Genomic DNA, 19404 nt, shown 5'->3' with positions numbered 1-19404 from the left:
GTATTTCTGTCTGCACAGGGGGGTGGGGGTTGTATGTTACTTACTTACATTTCTTTCTTATTTTCCAGGTTAGCCTTGACTCTCAAGTGCGAGAAGTGGTCAACAGGAACTTGACAGAGCCCAATTCTAACATGTATGATGAAGCTCAGCTTCAGGTATATACTTTAATGCACAGAGACTCCTTCCCAAGGTTTTTGAACTCTCCTGTATACAAATCTCTTCTTCAGCGTAGGACAAGCTCTACTTCAGAAACCTAACTATTAAAAGAGATGTGGGATATTTAATATTTTAAAGTGAAGCAATTTAAAACAACCTGAAGCTGATTTCTTGGAGAACATTCAAACACTACTCAGGCTACTGTGAAAAAACACAGTCACTGTCTGTACTTTTGTAGTTTGTTCTCACTCATACATCACAATAAGCACTTAATCAGTTAAAACTATAATATTTGTAGTGGTTTTAACTTTAAGTCTAACATTGTGATATTGAAACAACAAATATATTCTGATTTCTAATTGCATATAGCAAGAAGGGAATTTTGATGGACTACTAAGTAGCTGCAGGAGTAAAATGCAACTATTCTCAAACTGATAGTAAAATGCTTAATGATCATGGTCAGTAAATGACAGGAATTACTGTATGTTTCAAGAGGTCTCAAAAATGTATATTTTATCAGGAGCCCTGAAGATTTGGGGGAATTTGCTTCCATTATGGAAGCAGGGCACAGCACTGATGTTCTTTCTAGATTAATCAGATTGGACAGAAAAAAGGTGAAACTCCTAAAATGGTTTGTCAACTTAATGGTTAACGTACCATTTTCATAAAATTTCTGTCTCACGGTCTAAGTTTAAGAATGGGGTATAAGAGCTACTTATCATTACTAATAAACAACCATTCACCTGGATTCCTGTAGTCTTTTACTGCAAATGCCATTTTTCAGAATTCAAAAGAAGCACAAATATTAAAAGGGATCCAACAATGGATGTGTGCCGTTTTATAATATAAAGACGTTTATCGTCATGTACTGATATCTTTAAGCTTTACCAGTACTAAACGGTTAACTTTCCATGTTTTTTTATTTTTTTTAATATGTGTATGCATTAAACAAAGTAATCTTGATACTTTTTTGGGCATAAGGTACCACATTAGATTACCTGTTTCTACATGTATGTGGCATTGATATATAAAAAACAAAACAAAAAAAAAACACATGTAATTTGATATCTGATAAACACTAAGGGCTGATTTAACTTACATTTACAGCACCGCAAAAAGGAGGTTAGAAGTTTGCCTTGACCACTAAACCTCCTGTTAATGATAAGCTGTATTCCTCAGATAATGCTGTGAACAAAGTAAAAATGTCAACTCCGCTGGCGTATCTTATGTACAGTTAATGTACAGTTAAAAAACGAACATTTAACAGGGAGATGATCTGAGATGTTATGAGTTCAGGAAAGGGTGCTTGCCGCGATTGTATTGCTTTTCACAGTAAGATATGTTGTGCTGTAAGCCTGCATTCTGGTGTGTCAGATAAGCAATATGTACCATATGTGTGTACCCTGTAGAAACCTCAAATTGTAAAAGAGCAGAGTGAACTACTTTATATACTGTATGTTATTACTTGGTTCACATTTCATACTGAAACACACTCAGCAATATGTAGAAGGATCAAGGTGCGCAGCTGTTTAGGATCTGTGCACATTAATATTCCAATCAATGGCGCAACACTATTGCTTTTGTTTTAAATGTGCCAGAAAAGCTTAGTAATTTGGTCTACAAAGTTTTCCTTGCATTCTGCACTGTAGCTAAATGTAAATCAGGCCCTACAGCACAATGCTTAGCTAAGTTCAACAAAGTATTAAAAGTCAAATATTTGTTCAATTGTAACATCACATTAAAAATCGTGCATTTTTTATGAACCACTTTTATCTGACCTGTTTCAGAGACATTATTTGTTCAGATATAGGGTGGTTCATGTCCGCAAGATTTAATACTGTCCGGAAAGGTTGGGGGACACCCTCCAGTTTTTATAAGAGGGCAGTTTGAGTAAAAGAGGCTCTACTGAATTTGGTCACTTTGTTTTAATGTTCATGTAAACAAGCAGTGTAAATGCTGCAGGATGTACAGCTGCACGCTGCCTGAATAACTTTCTCTTGCTAGTGAACACCTTTAATGGATGCAGAGAAGATGCCTTGATGTTGTTTCTGAATATTTCACTTCACTTTCTCTTTTGCATTTTGCACAGCACCACTGGATATTTGTTTAAATGCTGATTTAGTGCATTTAAGTGTAAAAGTAATAAAAAAAAAACTAATCATAGCTTCATAACAAAGACACAGTAACCCCAATAAATCTGTTTCTATGGTTATTTGTTTTAACATGAAAATACTGGCCTTATATGTTTAATTATTTTTTAAAAATGTCACCTTTTGCCACTACCTCTCATGCATGTTATGTTAATTGGCATTTTAATCGTTTATGTAACATTTGAAATCTACTTGAAGCCTGACACTGTAAAGCTTCTGCATGTAAAACAAACTTATTAAGAGTACAGGTGTAAAGAATTCAGGAAATAACTGTGTAAGGGCTAATCTTGTATTCCCTATGCAAATATTTGACCATTGTAATATATTTGAAAAAATAGGTTTTACATATGTTCTGCAAAGCTGAAGATAACAAGGTTTATGTCTACTATTGCTGATTATTCTATCATATTCAGCACCTTTTCTTATGTCTATTTATGAAAATATATCATATATGTTCATTATCAGAAATATTCATAAAGATTAACTTAATAAATATGTCTTGCCTAAATTGTCACTGTGTTATGGCATACATATTCTGTTAATATATATATATATATATATATATATATATATATATATATATATATACAAAACTGAAAGATCATAATTGGATAAGTCTCCACCCCCCTGAGTTAGTACTTGGTGGAAGCACCTTTGGCAGCAATTACAGTTGTCTGTTGGGATAGGTCTCTACCAACTTTGCACACCTAGATTTGGCAATATTTGACCATTCTTTACAAAGCTGTTCAAGCTCTGTCAAGTTCCTTGGGGAGTGCTGATGGACAGCAATCTTCAAGTCATGCCACACATTTTCAATTGGATTTTGGTCAGGGCTCTGACTGGGCCACTCAAGGACATTTACCTTTTTGTTCCTTAGCCACTCCAGTGTATCCTTGGCTGTGTGCTTTGGGTAGTTGTCATGCTGAAAGGTGAACTTCCGTCCCAATTTCAGCTTTCTTGCAGAGGGCAGCAGGTTTTCCTCAAGGACTTCTCTGTACTTTGCTCCATTCATTTTCCCTTCTATCCTGACAAGTTCCCCAGTCCCTGCCGATGAGAAACATCCCCATAACATGATGCTGCCACCACCATGCTTCACAGTAGGGATGGTGTTCTTTGGGTGATGTGCTGTGTTGGGTTTGCACCAAACATAACGCTTTGCATTTAGGGCAAAAAGTTCAATTTTAGTTTCATCAGATCACAAAACTTTTTGCCACATAGCTACAGAATCTCCTGAGTGGTTTTTTTTGCATAATTCAAACAGGATTCAAGGTGGGCTTTCTTGAGTAATGGCTTCCTTCTTGCCACCCTACTATACAGGCCAGATTTGTGGAGTACTTGGGATATTGTTGTCACATGCACACTTTGACCAGTCTTGCGTATAAAAGCCTGTAGCTCTTGCAAAGTTGCCATTGGCCTCTTGGTAGCCTCTCTGGTCAGTCCCCTTCTTGCTCGGTCATCCAGTTTGGAGGGCCGGCCTGATCTAGGCAGGGTCTTGGTGGTTCCATACACCTTCCACTTCTTAATAATCATCTTGACCGTGCTCCAAGGGATATTCAAGGCCTTTGATATCTTTTTATACCCATTCCCTGATATGTGCCTTTCAACAACTTTGTACCGGAGTTCTTTTGAAAGCGCCTTGGTGCTCATGGTTGTCTTTGCTTTGAAATGCACTACCCAGCAGAACCTATAGGAACTGCTGAATTTATCCTGAAATCATGTGAAACACTACAATTTAACACAGGTGGAGGCCACTTAACTTAGTGTGTGATTTTGAAGGCGATTGGTTACACCTGAGCTAATTTAGGATTGCTATTACAAGGGGGGTGGACACATATCCAACCAAGCTATTTCAGTTTTTATTTTTAATTAATTTTCTACAAATTTCTAAAATATTTTTTTCACTTGGAAGTTGAGGGGTAGGATGTGTAGATAAATGAAAAAAAAAAAACTGTTTTAATGCATTTTAATTCCAGGCTGTAAGGCAAGAAAATGTGAACATTTTAAAAGGGGGTGTAGACTTTCTATAGGCACTGTGTGTGTGTGTATGTGTATATATATATATATATATATATATATATATATATATATATATGGGTGTAAATAGACACTAACAAAACAGGTGTCCTTAAACATATACACCTGGTTTCACAGATCACGATTAGCACTAAAATTCCTGCAACTGCCCTTGTGAAACTCTTTTGAATGTCCGGCCCTTATAATATATGTACTGTACTGTACTTATTATTATCATATTGTTTCCAAAAGCCAAGTGTTTTTTGTGCAGGTGATAATAGAGGAGATCATAAATGAAGTCCTTTATGAGCCCTTATTTTTATTTATTTTGTAAAGCAAATAAAAGGGAGTTTCCTTATCACGTTGCTTACTTGGATGCTAAAAGAAACATTTGCCATGGTTTCCTGGTGTAGAAATGTTGGAATTAATTTAATTAATGACTTTACAAACCTGTTTCTCTCTGGAGAAGCCAGCAATGAATATGGAGCCAAGGTTTTGCAGCTTTATTTAGCGATATGACTAATATTGTAGTATATTGTGATTGTGAGGGGTTTAATAAACTTTATGCCACTCCTAAGTGTTTTGAATTTTAATGATTTATGTGTATTAGTCTTGAAAAGTAAATTACATAACAATAAAAAATAAACATTGCTCAGGAACCTATATTATTATTATTATTATTATTATTATTATTATTATTATTATTATTATTATTATTATTATTATTATTATTATTACTTTGGCAGGCAGTTACATGAAAAACAAATACAAAACAATAATCACACATTTTTTAAATATTTCATTTCAGCCCCATCGGCACTGTTAATAAAAAGTCACAGCTGCAGAAGGGACAGATATTACAGTTGCACACCTCAAAGTGGTCTTTTCTATAGACTGTTTTTAGGATTCTTTTCAGAAGCAGACCCAGAGTTAGTAATCACGGTAACAATCTAAGCAAGAAATGATGTTTATAATATAAAGTAGGAAGAAGGAAGACTATTTAAAACTTTTGCATGTTATTGATTGCAAAACAACTAGCACAAAATTGTTTATCAAATATAATTAATGGATTTTTTTATTATATATAGCACTGCATTGTTATGTGATGGTGACAATTAAAAAAATTATAAACCCATATATATATATATATATATATATATATATATATATATATATATATATAATATAAAAACACTGCTGTGCAAAAGTCTTAGACATGTTGCATTTTCTACTCTGATGCATTATGAGGATCAACAATTTACTGAAAGCCTCCACTAGTGTTTTCTACTATTATAACAACCTTGACTTGCATAAAGAAGCAAAAATATTGTTTCCCTTTCTTAACAGAGGTATTCTTACTGCAACACATCCTTTAAGTCCTGATTTCAAGACTGACCTTCGTACTGTTGATTTGATGGACAACAACACCTGTGCCTTCTGCCTGTTGTGTTGTCAATTCAACACTTGTCTTCCTTCTATTCTTTAAGGATATTATCTTCAAGTATTGCTCATCCTTTTTAGACAGCTTTTTGCGTCTTCCAGTCCTGGGTTTGTCAATTACAGATGACATTTCTCTGTACTTGCTGATTATGCTTATGATACCACACCTTGAAAATCAAGTGATGTGAGCTATTTGACTCACTGTTTTTTCTTCTTTATGCAAGTCAAGGTTGTTATATAGTAGAAAACACTAGTGGAGGCTTTGAGTAAATTGTTGATGCTCATAATGCATCAGAGTAGAAAATGCAATATATATACTGTATATATATATACATTTTACAACAATAATTTTTTCCACCATGATCACATTAATGATAATGTATTGTTAACAAGTCATTGGCACTACTTTGTAGGTTTTTAAGGGAAGTTATTTTAAAGGGGAAGTCAATTTATCAGTGCGATTGGGAATCCAACTTTGGAAACAGCCTCCAATCAAATATCAAGGTACAAAATAAAGTTTAGTTTTGATGCCCCTGAACTTGTAGTACAAGCCAGAATAAATATACAAATTGAATTTTTTATGTACCATTCCCAATTCCAACATATTAAAAAACTGAACCAAACAAAAATCCCTTATGTTCAAGTTAATAATCTTGCCCTATTTGTATTCATTAATTTAAATAATTGTGAAGCTGTAATCTGTATTATATCCTTGGTGCTTGTGTTTACCAGGCTAGATATACCTACTGTCAGTGAACATCATGCAAATGATGAGACATGAATTTTTTTCTTTCTACGGCTTGAAATACAATAGCAATATACAACTTGTGACACTATTCATCATTGTTAAGAATACATGTCATTTTTTCCTTTTCGTATATGCTTGGAATGTGTTTTTATTATACTTGTCTAATGTTGATAACAATGCCTAAACACAATATTGTGCTACTCTTCTGCAAATTTGTAATTTTACAACTGAAAACCATTCTTGGTTCATTGGGACTTTCTTGCCTTCAGCTTTTCATTTCAATTGATTTGAATAAGTTTTCAATTTATTCAAATACAATATGGTATATCTGTCTGTAACTTATCCAGTTATAAAAATTGTTTAATCACAACTGTCTTGCACACAAACTTGTGAATTATACTTAAATATTTTAATGTAATGCCTATGGTTATGTAGTAAGTAATGATGTAAATAGTATTTATATTTAACCAAGAATAATAAAACATTTTTAGACTTGTCATTGTCTTTAGAAATATATATTTATTACTTACATCTCTAAAAGGAACAGTCAGACCCATACTTTTCTTCAAACATCTTGCAGAATATAATAAGCTCCATGTCTGCCTCAGCAAGCATTTAATTTGTTATAATTTATGAACATAACAAATAACATGCTTTTTACAAAAGTGTTTGCAAACATCCAGGTGTTGAAATGGTAGAATGCCTTTTGAGCAAGGAATGGAAAAATAGTGTCCTGTTTTTCCACTGATCTGCAGTAAAGGTAGCGAATCCTGATTTAATTGTATTGGGCATTCTGCCTAAATCACTGGGCAATTCAAAGTCATCAATTCTCTGTTGAATACTTTTCATATCTTGATCTGTAATTCCTTCCAAATTGTAATGACATGTTTTGCAGTTCCTAGAAACAGAATATGCATTTGGTCTATAACATGCATCTGTACTATATCAAAATACCCCATATTCACGTTCAAGTTCTACACCCTGCTGGGTATTTTTATCCAGAATTTGCCCACACCACTCCATGTGTCTTTCATAAATTCTTTGTGGCCACGCATCTCTTGCAAACCCACTATAGTCTTTCTGTCCTGCCTGTCCTGGGAAAAGATGAAATGCTACATTTCTATATAGTTTCACTAACTGCAGGTTAAATTCATGTAGCCAGGCTTCTATTAATTCTTCTACTAGATAAGACAGAAATGTATTTCTTTTTGGCTCACTGCCCATGTGTGGTATAATGCCTGCTAGAATAACATTTTTCCTCTTATAAGGTCTGGGTTTTGGCAAGTTCAAGATGGTCAAGTAAACCACACTCACAAAATATTGAACATTCTTGAATAGACGAAAACCAATCCACATTTATCATTAAACCATTAAACCATAACAACGTTCCTGAGTAAAGAAATTGTATTTTTCTCCATTGAATTCCTTCTATGCCTTACCATCCATAACATCTTGTATTCCTTCTGGTATGTTTCTGACTCTCCATTGTTCACACAAGTCTTCAAATATAGGGTGGCTAACCATTTCTTTCAATGGCCGGGTAATGTGGGTTTCCATGTACTTTTCTTTTAGCCGGAGAAATTCTCCTTCCAAATGAAAATAACTAATTAAAATTAAAATACAGTCATTATATTTAAATGTTTCTGTCTGAGTTCCAATTTGGCCTTATATCGTTCAGCTTTCTTAAACTGGGTTTCCACAAAGGTAGGCCCTACTACGTTTTTAATTTTGATACAAAACAGGAATGGTGATAAAAACAAGAACAATAATAATAATAATAATAATAATAATAATAATAATAATAATATTAAATGCCAGTTTGCTTTGAAACATGATGGTTTTCATTTAACTAAACAAACAAAACACAACTCATCTATATGTATTTGTATTCATTCTATTAGTTGTAAGTTGAAAACGTGTACATTTCTGCAATCTTCAGTTTGTGGTGCTGAAACAACAGCTCCACATAAATGTATCTTTCCTAGCACATCGAAACTTGTGAGAAAATCTAAACTAAAATGCACTGATGAAAAAAGTGGCTATGAAGGAAGATCAGACAAAAGAAATGACATAGCCTACTGTACAGTGAATATCTATTTTGCATAACTAGAGATTACTACTTAGCAAATCAATGAGACATGACTTAAATTACTCATTGGCATGACATCTTTAATGGGGTGAAATAGCATTATTTTGCGAGTGTAGGTACCATAATGTGACATTACAGTGCATATCTATGCATATTGTGCGTGTGCATATTATTATTATTATTTATTCCTTAGCAGATGCCCTTATCCAGGGCGACTTACAATTGTTACAAGATATCACATTATTTTCACATACAATTACATTTTTTTTTTTTACACATTATTTTTACATACAATTACCCATGTATACAGTTGGGTTTTTACTGGAGCAATCTAGGTAAAGTACCTTGCTCAAGGGTACAGCAGCAGTGTCCCCCAGCTGGGACTGAACCCACGACCCTCCGGTCAAGAGTCCAGAGCCCTAACCATTACTCCACTGCTAGAGATTACTGACTTGCAAATCAATGAGACATGACTTAAGGCCTGGACACACCAGGTGTAAAGGTAACTCCATCTATGTATGAAATGTTGAATAAATGGTGTCACATACAAAATAAAAAATAAATACTGAATGAAAAGGTTTCTAAACCCCTCATACTGTATGCTTATTTTTTCCTATTTGGTTAAGTAAGCTTGCCAGTGCTACTTCCAGCAGATCTCAGATAATAGAGAATTGCTTGGTATGGCTTTAGTTGTAATAGAAAGTTGCATGAGGATACATCACAAATAGGATCTCCATTGATGAAGTCTCATTTTTGTGTGAGAAGGCGATTTACCCACCCTTTAGTCATACAGTGTTTTAGACTCGCACTTCCTATAGCGTGGGGCATGTGCATGGTATGTGTGTGTGCTATGTTACATAAGTCATGACAGTGGAGAGCGAATTCGGAACTGCAGTGAAACCCGGCCACTTACTTACATAGTATGATAGGAACTGATAAACGTTTGTCTCACTGGCAATAATGTTTTACTGTTTTCAACCACATAGATCTAAATAAATTATAACACACAGCTAAAAGTTTACAGCTGTACATTTTTGTTACCATGATTTTCATATGGTTAAACTTTGCATTTATCCTAGTTTACCACGGTTTGACATGTTTTTTTTAATTGATATGCTGTACCATAACTCTCTGAGCTCTGGGCTGTACCATAACTCTGGGAAGATTACAAAAAAATAGATGTTATTTTTTAATTATATATAAATATTTATTTTTTATTAACAAATTGTAATAAATATTCAAATACAGTATTTTTAATGATAAAACCGCTATTTATATATTGTGAGTTCAAGAATGAAAAAGACATTATAATATTGCAATCAATCTATGGAAGAAATAAACCGTGAAATGACTTACTTGTCTAGCTAGATGAGATGTAAAAAGATACATTATATACAAAAACACGGTCTGTACCTTTGTTTTGTTTTTTCAAAAAAATAACTAATGGCATTACGGTACTGTAATCTTCATTGACTTCCCAACGAACCCTCCCTTTTAATTCAGAAATGTGCGCATGCACAGTATAGACAATGTCAACTTATTTTCCATGACACCGGTTCTAATTAGGCAGGTTTATTAACTTTTTTATTATGGCGCACCATTTGTGCCAAATCAGTTCATGAATTGATGGAAGAATTGACTAATTAATTGATACATTTCTGCACAAATTGATTTATTATTATTATTATTATTATTATTATTATTATTATTATTATTATTATTATTTATTTCTTAGCTGACACCCTTATCCAGGGCGACTTAGAATTGTTACAAGATATCACATTATTTTTACATACAATAACATTATTTATTTTTTGAATTGATGAATTGAGGAATTAATTGAGTAATTAATAAATTAATTGATGACTTGTTTGGCACAAATAGCACCACATATTTTATTCCAGTCACTTCTTAGCACGGTCCCAATGCAGCAGCTTGCTCCACACACGCCACTCCTCACACACCTCCCCCGTCAGCAAGTGAAAAATGGGCGCTACGATGCCAGCATTTGGAGTTAAGAGTAAGGAGTATGAGAAAGAGATCCACTGAGAAAGAGAATCATTATAGAGCTAAATCCACTGTAGAACAGAGCAGAAAATAAAAACAACAGTTCCCTTTCAAGTCGAAAATAACCATCAAGTATGGGATATTGCCGTCAGGCAGTAGGGATTGGCTGAACTTTATAACAAAGCTGCAGATAGGCCTCTGCGCGAGCTGCCATGTAAGCCCGCCCCCCTGGGAGCTTACTATACGCAGTGCGCAGAGACTCTCTTCCTCTTTTGTCTTCAGCATCGGTAGCGGTAGGTCATTAGAGCTTGTCGACTGACTGTACTCATTAAGCTTAGGCTTGAGAAGCTGGTTTTTGCCCCTTCTCCGAGTTTATTTCAGTTGCACTCATTATTATTTTGTTACTCGGTTTATATAATTGTATATTATTTATATTACATTATATATTCCTTCACTCTTTGCTTCGGCATCGCATTTTTGTTTACACTCGTGGTCTTCGTCTTTCCTAATTACTATAATTATTTCATAATTATTATTGTGTGTTTTGGGGTTTTTGTAATAAATTATATATTTGTTATATATATATTGTTTAGGACGCGCGTTGCGTTGGCCTTTGGCCACGCGTGCACTGCAGCCTCGGTCTTGCCTCTGGCTAGACCGCGTGTGTGTGGAGCCTGCTCTGCAGTCTCTATATATATAATCCACTGCTGTGTGCCCCTTACAGTCACTAAGCACTATATAGTGTTGCTGCAGCGTCCCAAAAAAAAAGAAAATCCCTTTTTTCACTATTAGGAAGACGACCACCAAGCACATACTCCCTTAAGCACCTATTTGAACTCAGCATCAGACACTGTACCAGCACTAGCGTCTCCGCTCTGCGGGTCAGCTGATGCTTAGACGTCTCGTGCTAGCGTCTCAACGCTTGGTACTAGCACTCCGCGTGGTGTCAGCGCCTCGGCGCTTGGTGCAGCGCTTCCGCGCTTGGGACTCGGTGCTCGACGCTCGACGCTTCGGCGCTCGACGCTTCGGCGCTCGACGCTTCGGCGCTCGGTGCTCGACGCTCGGTGCTCGACGCTTCGGTGCTCGACGCTTCGGTGCTCGACGCTTCGATGCTCGACGCTTCAGCACTCGGTGCGCGACGCTTCGGCGCTTGACGCACGCACCTCGGTGCTCAACGCTCGACGCTTCGCTGCTCGACGCTTCGCTGCTCGACGCTTCGCTGTTCGACGCTTCGGCGCTCGACGCACGCACCTCCGACACTCGACGCTTCAGTGCTCGGTGCTCGACGCACGCACCTTAGGTGCTTAGCGTTCGACGCTTAGGCGCTCGACGCTTCGGCGCTCGACGCTCGGTGCTCGATGCTTCGGCACTCGACGCACCTTCGGCGTTCGTTGAGCCACACTCGACGGAGATGTCGGGCTTTCATCGCTGCGTGACCTGTCAGGCAAAGCTGCCTGCCAGCGATCCGCACGATGATTGTGTAACGTGTCTGGGGCCAGAGCACGCCAAATCCGCGTTGGTGGATAGGGATAGGGCTTTTTGCCATCTCTGTGCTGGCTTCCAGACACGCACCCTCCGCCAAAGGGCTGAAGAAAACAGTGGGTGGGCACTCTCCTTCTTCGGGATCATCCCACACCATTTCTGCCCCACCGTCGTCTACGGCAATGCCGCCAGAGCGGCTACAGCTCTCCAGGAACCCGTCCTCCCAGCTAACAGCTGGTCAGAGGTCCCCCACCAGACGCGCTCGGGAACGCAGCCCCTCCGCTTGTAGGGTACGCCCCCATCGGGAGTCTAGGTCGCACTCCAGATCGCCTCGACGGACAGGCGATACAGAGACAGGTTGGGGGTGGCGGAGCTAACCTCCAAAATGTCTCAATTCATGGAGGTTATGATGGGGCAGCAGACCATCCTCATGTCCCTAGCAAATGTGGTGCCCAGAGTCCCAGAACAACCGGCTGGGCCCATTGCTAGCCAGCCAGTGGCCCCTCCACAACCTACACCGCTCGTCGCCCCTCCAGTACAACCTCAAGGGGCGTGGGATGTCGATGCGGTTTCCAGAAATGCATCTGACGTCCTGGAAGGGGAGAGTATAAAGGCTGAGGTTGCCCCCCAGCACTCTGAGCAGGACATCGAGCTCGAGGTGCTGGATACCGATGACCCGACGTGGTCTGTGGTGGAGAGAGCAACCCGCCACTTGGGCATCGAGTGGCCTATGGCGGAACTACCACGGCGATCCTTGTTTGAGTCGCCTTCAGCCCAGCCCCATCAGTCCAGGATGATTCCGGCATTCCCAGACTTTGTTAAGGAGGTGCAGTCCACCTGGGGGGCTCCGGCCTCTGCCCCTGCGACTTCTCGCAAGGCCTCGGCCTTTAGCATGCAAGGGGCAAGTGAAGCTGGGTTGGCGTCCTTCCCACCGGTGGACGCTGCGTTCGCCGCGTTGGTGAAGACGCCAACATTATTGGGGCTGACAAAGGATCCTGCATGCCCCAATAAGTAGTGCAGGACCACAGAGGTACACTTAAAAAAGGAGTACGCTGCGGCCACAGAGGCGGTCAGACTGTCAAATGTGGCCAGCTTGCTGACAGTCTATCAAGCGGCACTCATTAGAGACCTGCCTGAGTGCCCTTCTGCAGCCCTCAGAAGCGAGTTGGGGACGGTCAGTCAGCTGCTGGTAAAGCTGGTCCAGCTCAACGCGCGGGCTCAGGGCAGGAGCATCGCATCTCTGTTGGTGGCCAGAAGGCAGCTCTGGCTCTCGCAGGCGAGAGTGCAGGAACCTGACAAGGCCCCGTTGCTGGATGCCCCAATCACACCGGGGCACACATTTGGTCCGGCGGTGGAGGAGATGCTGCAACGCTCCACCAAGGCGCGGGAGGCGTCGCAGCAAATGGCGAAAATGTGGCCAAATAAGCCGTTCCAGCCGAAGCGGCCTCAGGAACACCAGTGGCGCAGGACACCGCCATAGCAGCAGGCGCAACCACGGGGTAGTAAGACCTCCCCTTCAGGTCCATCAGAGCGCGGCCAACCCGCATTTGTAAGACTGCAGTGCGGAGGGTGGCTCCCTAGAGGAGGTGGCAGGCCATGCCCTCGTGGCTCTGGCCAGGCCCCTCGCGAACGAGCGCAGCCGAAACAGGCCTGTAAACTCCAGGCAGCTGTTAACCCACCCCTACACTGTCCCACAGTTTCAGTTCTGGCAACAATGCACCAACGTCATCTAGGTGCGCAAAACTATATTCACCGGGTACACCCTTCAGTTCCGGTTAAAACCTCCCCCCTTCCGGCGAGTGGTGGTAACTGCAGTGAAGGACTCGGTTCAGTCCTCAGCTCTGAATGTATAAATACAGGCATTGCTCAGGAAGCGTGCCGTTCAACAAGTAGATCCTGCTCTGATCGACCAGGGGTTCTATTCCAAATACTTCCTGTTGCCCAAAAAGGACCTATTTTAGATCTGCGAGTACTGAACAAATATCTGCGGGTGTTATCATTCAGGATGCTTATGCACAGGTACATCATCCAGTCAGTCCGACACGACGACTGGTTCACCACCGTGGACCTGACAGATGCGTACTTTCACGTTCCCATCTGCCAGGGTCACAGGAAGTATCTGCGTTTCGCATTTCAGAGCAGGGTATACGAGTTTTGTGTCCTTCCATTCGGCCTGTCACTAGCTCCTCGAACCTTTTCGAAATGTATGGATGCCATTCTAGCTCCCTTGCGGGCTCAAGGCGTCCGACTGCTGAACTATCTGGACGACTGGCTCGTCTGTGCGCAGTCGAAGGAGCAGTTGGCACAGCACACAGTGATGGTTACAGACCATCTTCAGCGGCTAGGTCTGAAGGTCAATTCAGAAAAGAGCCGCCTCGTGCCGAGGCAACAGACCGAATTCTTGGGTCTGCATCTGGACTCAGTGTCCATGGAAGCGACCCTGTCGACACAAAGAGTTGCCTCGATGGAGCGGTGTCTCTCCCTATTCAGGCTGAGAGAAACAGTCAGCATGGAGCTGTGTCAGCGTATTCTGGGGTTGATGGCTGCCGCCTCGCAAGCCCTTCCCTTGGGCTTTTTACACCAGAGACCTCTGCAGGCCTGGTTCAATGCCTTCGCGTTGCATCCGCGGAGAGACAAACACCGCAGGTTGACGGTATCCCGAACCTGCTGGGAAGCGCTGCACTGGTGGAAAGTTCCGTCGAACATCCGCCAGGGCGTACGCTTGGGTCCCATCTTCCGAAGGGAGGTTATCACGACCGATGCTTCCAACCAAGGTTGGGGAGCAGTCTGGAACGGCTCAGGGACCCGCGGAGTGTGGTCAGGACCCTGGAGGTCAGCCCACATCAATGCTCTGGAACTCGCGGTGGACCTCGCCCTCCAGCACTTCTTGCCAGTGCTTCTAGGCAAGCACGTGTTAGTGCGGTCAGACAACACCACGGTTGTGGCGTATATCAATCGCCAGGACGGCCTACGGTCCCCTCGCCTTCACCGGATGGTAACACGGATGTTGCTATGGGGACAACCCCTGAGCGGGAGCGCCTGTCAGCCTTAGGGCTCTCGACGGCGGTGATTTCGACCATTCAGAGTGCTAGAGCGCCCTCTACTAAGTCGCAGTATACGTACAAGTGGCAGTTGTTTCAAGATTGGTGTCTGGCGGAGGGCCATGACCCAATATCCTGCCCTATGGCAGTGATATTACAGTTTCTACAGAAACTGTTAGATGAGGGGAAATCTCCCTCTACACTTAAGGTGTATTTAGCCGCCATATCGGCTTGCCATGTACGCATTGACGGTTTATCACCAGGTTGCCATTTTCTGGCATCTCAGTTCCTGAAGGGCGCAAGACGCTTGCGGCCTCCAAGGATGACCAGTTCACCGTCATGGAGCCTTGACGTGGTGTTAGAAGCCCTTACCAAGGCACCGTTCAAGCCTCTCCACAGCATGGATATGAAGCTCGTGTCTATGAAAACTGCGTTCTTGCTATCAGTGGTATCAGCAAAACGCGTGGGCGAGTTACATGCACTTTCAGTGCATTCATCATGTACTCGTTTCGCAGGAGACGGTTCTAAGGTCTCCATGCGTCCAAATCCGGCCTTTTTACCCAAGGTCATATCCCCGTTTCATATAAACCAACCAGCTGAGTTGATGGCGTTCCATCCTCCTCCTTTTTCTTTCCCTGAGGAAGAACGGTTACACATGCTCTGCCCCGTTCGGGCATTGAGGTGACCGTATATTGACCGTACAACGACTGTGAGGCAAACAGAACAGTTGTTCATATGCCATGGTTCTAGGACTTTCCCATTGGATAGTGGATGCTATTAAATTAGCATATGAATCTGCAGGCCTTCCGCCACCAGGGCAGTTGAAGGCACATTCCACTAGGGGTATGGCGACATCCTGGGCCTTCTTTAGACGGGTGCCGGTGTCTGACATTTGCGCTGCAGCCAGTTGGGCTACACCACATACTTTTATGAGGTTCTACCGTTTAAATGTACTGGAATCCTCTGCTCAGTCATTCGGAGCATCCGTGTTACACTCTATGACGCCCTAGTTGGCGGTCATATTGAGTATTGTCACGATATGGTGTTGATTATTCCACCTTAGGACAGGTGTCATTGCGAGCATAGACGCTGAGGCGCGGCTCCGCATACACGTAGATGTATTGCCTACGCAGTTGCGTTATGATGTAAGTCTGTCCTACTGCCGAGAATCCTCCCTCGCGACGGCTTGGGTACACTGTTCCCATACTTGATGGTTATTTTCGACCTGAAAGAGAAAATAACCATCAAGCCGTGAGGTCGCTCCGGAAGCCTTCACGGCCTGAAGAGCAAAAGAGGAAGAGAGTCTCTGCACTGCATATAGTAAGCTCCCAGGGGGGCGGGCTTACGTGGCAGCTCGCGCAGAGGCCTATCGGCAGCTTTGCTATAAAGCTCAGCCAATCCCTACTGCCTGACGGCAATATCCCATACTTGATGGTTATTTTCTCTTTCAGGGAACCGGGGTTGCATCCGCAACCTATCGTTCTAACTGCTTTGAACTGCACGCTGTTGTCTGCCTCTTCCTTCACTGCTGGAATCCACACGCATAGCCGGCCACTACACTGGTGTCAGTGGAAGACACAAAGCGGGACCCAAGATAGGGAGGATCCCCAGAACCTGAAGCGGTGGTCAGGAGCAGACAGTGGGCGCTGTCTTGGCTCAAAGCAATGCCATTTGTGAGGGAGCTCTGGAGAACAGAGAGAGAGGGACCTGCAGATGGTGGTTCACAGCGCCACATTCCCAACCAGCAGTCCACCCCACAACCGGCCGCCTCTATCAGAGAAGCAGCGGGCCACGAGACTGAAACTCAGAAGTCCGCCCCTGACTGCTGTGACTGACAACGCATAGTGGAAAGAGATTGAGATGCTGCCTCCTGCGACCACCCGACAGCCTGCCCCACCCCACGGAATGCCACCAAAACTGCCCCGGTTCAACGGCACCTCTTCACTGGAAGATTGCCTCATCCAGATCAAGCTATTTGCTGCTGAATACGCCTGGACAGACTGTAAAAAACCTACCTGCTTGTCCTAATACTTGGAGGGGTCAGCCTCAGAAGTGCTATTGGACCTGAGCTGGGAAGATCAGTGCAACTGCGCTGCAGTGATGACGGCTTTGAAGCGGCACTTCGGGGACGGTGAATCCTACCTAGGCCTACAAAACCAGCTTCAAAGCTAGAGGAGAGCATCGGTGGGAGAAGCTGGGTGCCCTAGCCGCTGACATTGCACACCTGGCGAGACGAGCTTATAGTGATGAGCCCAACAGCTTCAGCTGGTTGATTGCCCTGGATACCCCCCTGTGCAGCATGCAACCGGTGCAGCTTCACCATCAGGTCCGCCTCGCTGGCCCCCACACCCTGGATGAGGCAGTGAACCAGACCATAACGATCGAGGCCATGCTACATGATGAACTAACAAGGACCAACGAAAAACGGGATGGGGCCCATGGGGCGAGCTGAAGGAAGCGCTGACCCAGGGGAGGAATTTCGAGTCCCAGGTGCTTGCCACGGTATGCCGCCGCCTGGTGATTAATAAGACATGTACCACCCACCTTCACCCCCAAAGCGACAGCTTGGTAGAGCGATTCAATCGCACGCTGTCCGCCCTGTCACGGTGTGAACCTAAAACCCTTCCCTTGTACAAGTGCGAGCACCTTTTTTGAGTGAAAGGTATATGCGGCCGAGATGTTTGACTCTGATAGAAACAGCTTAATTTAGTCTTCCCACTAATAATGGGAATGGGAATGTAGAGATGGGAGCCCAGCTAACAAGATTTAAGTTTTTGCAGGTATCAGGCTTTTAAAGACTGTCACCCACATCTGTGAGCAGAAACTGACTCACTGAGAGCAGAAACTGACCCAAGACTGTCACAGCTGAAGCAGGCCGATCTTTGGGAAACAAATTGAACATTTGTGAAACTGCAACAAATACTGTAATGACTGTATTGTGTTTTAGAAAATATTTTTAGAAGATGTGTACAGGCCTGTCGTGGTGTTCACAGAACCAGTCCGAGCTGAGCCTGGCGCAGAGTTCGAATCCTGTTGGGAACGTTCTGAGTTATTAGACATGAATTGGATGATTTAAACTAACCTGTATTGATTGAAATAATATGATATAGTCTTTGTCAATAATTTTAATAATACTGTATGTGTTCCTTTCAAAAAGATCTGCATACTCAGTAGAAAACAATGGATAGTTGTGTGCAGTCTATGAAAGCACCTGCTGGAAGGAGTCAAACTCGGCAGGCTCTTATCATAAGGCCTTGTTAACATATTCCAGTTTTATGAGAAAAAGTAGCTTCTTTCATTACTTTACTTTCATGACTTCATGTCTCATATTAATAAACACCAAAAACTGGCAAAAGGCTAGGTTGTCTTAAAACCTGCTTTAACTGGATTTTGTAGAAACAGATAAAGGGGTCAGACTTAATTCAGTAAAATAATATTAGCAACTGTTATACTGAAGCAACTGAATTAGAAATACATGTTATAAAATAATTTAAAGTTAAACTGTTATACAAATAACAGTATTAGTGTTGAAAGAACATATTACAGTTAAAAGCTAAAGAAGTTCAGTACTAACTGACACGGTCAGAATATTGTAATAAGTGTACTGTGTTTTAAAGAATATAAAACCAGCATAAATAATATTGCATCAAATTATGAACAGGTTACAATAATTTGAACTAAGAAAACTGAACAAATGGTAATGTTAGAAAAAAAAAGCTTGTCTATGTGCCTTTGTTATTAGTGCACATACACTCGTGGAAGTCTGTAACCTTGAAAGGAGGTTAGGTTTTCAAATTAGTAAAAACAAAAGGATAACCCTTTTTAGACAGAACGACATTTGAAACTAAAAAGACCTATTTGATTTTATTTGATTATGTTGTTACTAAGCATAGAGGTTTTAAAAAAGGTATTCTGATCTAATAATAGAGTGACAAAACTCTCTGAGGAGAAATAATATGTTTTAAGTATTTTGATCTAATAAGAAACATAATATTTAAACTAACAAGTGTTTTTGTTTGGTTAAGGCTCTACTGTAATAAAAATAGGCTGTAGAAGCAGGAGCGAGCATTTAATTTAATCAATTTAAGAATTAGTTCATTTTCTTTCTCCAACTAAACAAAAAATATTTTAGATATTACAGTATCCATTAAAGAATATAAATGTTTAGTTTATATAAAGGTTTTACTGGAATAAAAAACAGGAACTGTTAAGTTGGAATATTAGACAAATAATGTGTAAACGCAAAAAACCTACAGAAAAAATAGCCTTGCCCTTATC

The 19404-nt window shown here is 41.5% G+C and overlaps 1 protein-coding gene across 3 annotated transcripts in view; it reads left to right on the top strand.

Annotated features, from left to right (window-relative positions):
* The window catches only part of rgs17 (regulator of G protein signaling 17), a 115723-nt gene extending 112900 nt beyond the window's left edge, over window positions 1–2823 (top strand). For all 3 annotated transcript variants that reach the window (XM_059024354.1, XM_059024352.1, XM_059024353.1), the window contains one exon: window positions 69–2823. In XM_059024354.1, the coding sequence (XP_058880337.1) occupies window positions 69–257 (189 nt within the window). In that variant the 3' untranslated portion in view covers window positions 258–2823. The remainder of the gene's footprint in view (window positions 1–68) is intronic.
* Window positions 2824–19404: the final 16581 nt, after the last annotated feature.

The sequence above is a fragment of the Acipenser ruthenus genome, chromosome 5 (genome assembly GCF_902713425.1).
Source record: "Acipenser ruthenus chromosome 5, fAciRut3.2 maternal haplotype, whole genome shotgun sequence".
Taxonomy (NCBI): domain Eukaryota; kingdom Metazoa; phylum Chordata; class Actinopteri; order Acipenseriformes; family Acipenseridae; genus Acipenser; species Acipenser ruthenus.
The sequence above is the reverse complement of the archived record's forward strand: the minus strand, read 5'-3'. Positions and strand labels throughout refer to the sequence as shown.